The 1,163-nt window shown below is 65.0% G+C and overlaps 1 protein-coding gene across 1 annotated transcript in view; it reads left to right on the top strand.

The window, feature by feature from the left end:
• The window catches only part of LOC107116774 (proline-rich proteoglycan 2-like), a gene marked incomplete at its 3' end in the record, with an annotated part of 2,452 nt that extends 1,294 nt beyond the window's left edge, over positions 1-1,158 (top strand). Inside the window, exons 2-4 of the mRNA XM_015418772.1 lie at positions 181-253; positions 569-723; positions 1,001-1,158. Of these exons, the coding sequence (XP_015274258.1) occupies positions 181-253; positions 569-723; positions 1,001-1,158 (386 nt within the window). The remainder of the gene's footprint in view (positions 1-180; positions 254-568; positions 724-1,000) is intronic.
• Positions 1,159-1,163: the final 5 nt, after the last annotated feature.

The following is a 1,163-nucleotide window of genomic DNA, read 5'->3' as shown; positions in this document are numbered from 1 at the left end:
GAGCCCTCTGCCCGGGGCTCAGCAGACCTGCCCTCTTCTCCTCCCGGAGCGAAGCCCTTCCGCAGCACGGCTTGGGCCGCAGTGGCCCCGCCCAGCTGGCTGCCGTCGAAGTCCCTTCCGCCCCCCCCCCCCGGCGCCGGCGCCGGCGCCTGGTCAAGAGGGGCCCCGGAGTAACAGCAGGAGGCTTTCGGGGGGGCTGGGCAGGGGTCCTTCGGCGCAGGAGACCGCCCTTTCCTGGCCTGGAGCCCTCCCGGTGAGTTGTGTGTTTTTATATTGATGTTTATACGCGTGTTTGATCTATGGTTCTTCTGTCAGCCGCCCTGAGCCTGCCTCGGCGGGGAGGGCGGGGTAAGAATCAGACCAATCAATCAGTCATAAGTTGCCAAGCTGGGGGGGGGAAGCCGCCGGGCGGGGGGGGGGGGGTCCGTGTGGCCGGCCTTCTCGGCCCTCTTGGCTGGGGGTCGTCGGCGCTGAGAAGAACTCCTGGCGGGGCACCTCCTTTACTCTGAAGAAAGGGGGCGCTGGACTGCCGGGAGGAGCCCCCAATCTCTCCCCCCCCCCTTTGTAGAAGGAAAGGAGAGTCCAGCCCGGTTCGGGACGCCCGCCGGGAGCCCCGGAGCCTCTTCCTCTGCTTGGTCCGCAGCGCGCTGTGCTTCCGAAGGCCTGCTGCTCCCGCTGGACCCGATCCGCACCCTCACCCCCCACACGCCCGAGCCCAGAGGGGTAATCAACAAGCCCTCTGGGCATGTTCAGAGGCACAGGTGTCTTCCTTTCTTCCAGGTGCACTCCGGCCCTCTCTTCAAGGCCTCAGGGGTGGGGTGGGGTGGGGTGGGGGGCTGGACTAGACGACCCCAGGGCTCTAGAACGCCACAGACCAGGAGCCTCCGAGTCCCGGCCGGGCCGAGGGAGGTGGGGAAGGAGCGGCGCGGGAAAGAAGACGCCCAAAGGTACACACATTCCATTTTATTGTGCTGAATAATACTCGGGTCTCCTTGGGCAGGCCCCGGCTGATAAATACTTCATTCTCAACACAAATCAGCAGCACACACGAACGTCAGTGCAAAGGTCGGCCGTCGAGGTGCCGAAAGCAAGAGAAACATTCCCGCCTGGAGGCTGCGGTGAGAACCAGACGGCGGACTTGACAAAGGACGGGAAGAAGCGAC

The sequence above is a fragment of the Gekko japonicus genome, unplaced genomic scaffold, assembly GCF_001447785.1.
Source record: "Gekko japonicus isolate JY-2015 unplaced genomic scaffold, Gekko_japonicus_V1.1 scaffold1138, whole genome shotgun sequence".
Lineage (NCBI taxonomy): Eukaryota > Metazoa > Chordata > Lepidosauria > Squamata > Gekkonidae > Gekko > Gekko japonicus.
The sequence above is the reverse complement of the archived record's forward strand: the minus strand, read 5'-3'. Positions and strand labels throughout refer to the sequence as shown.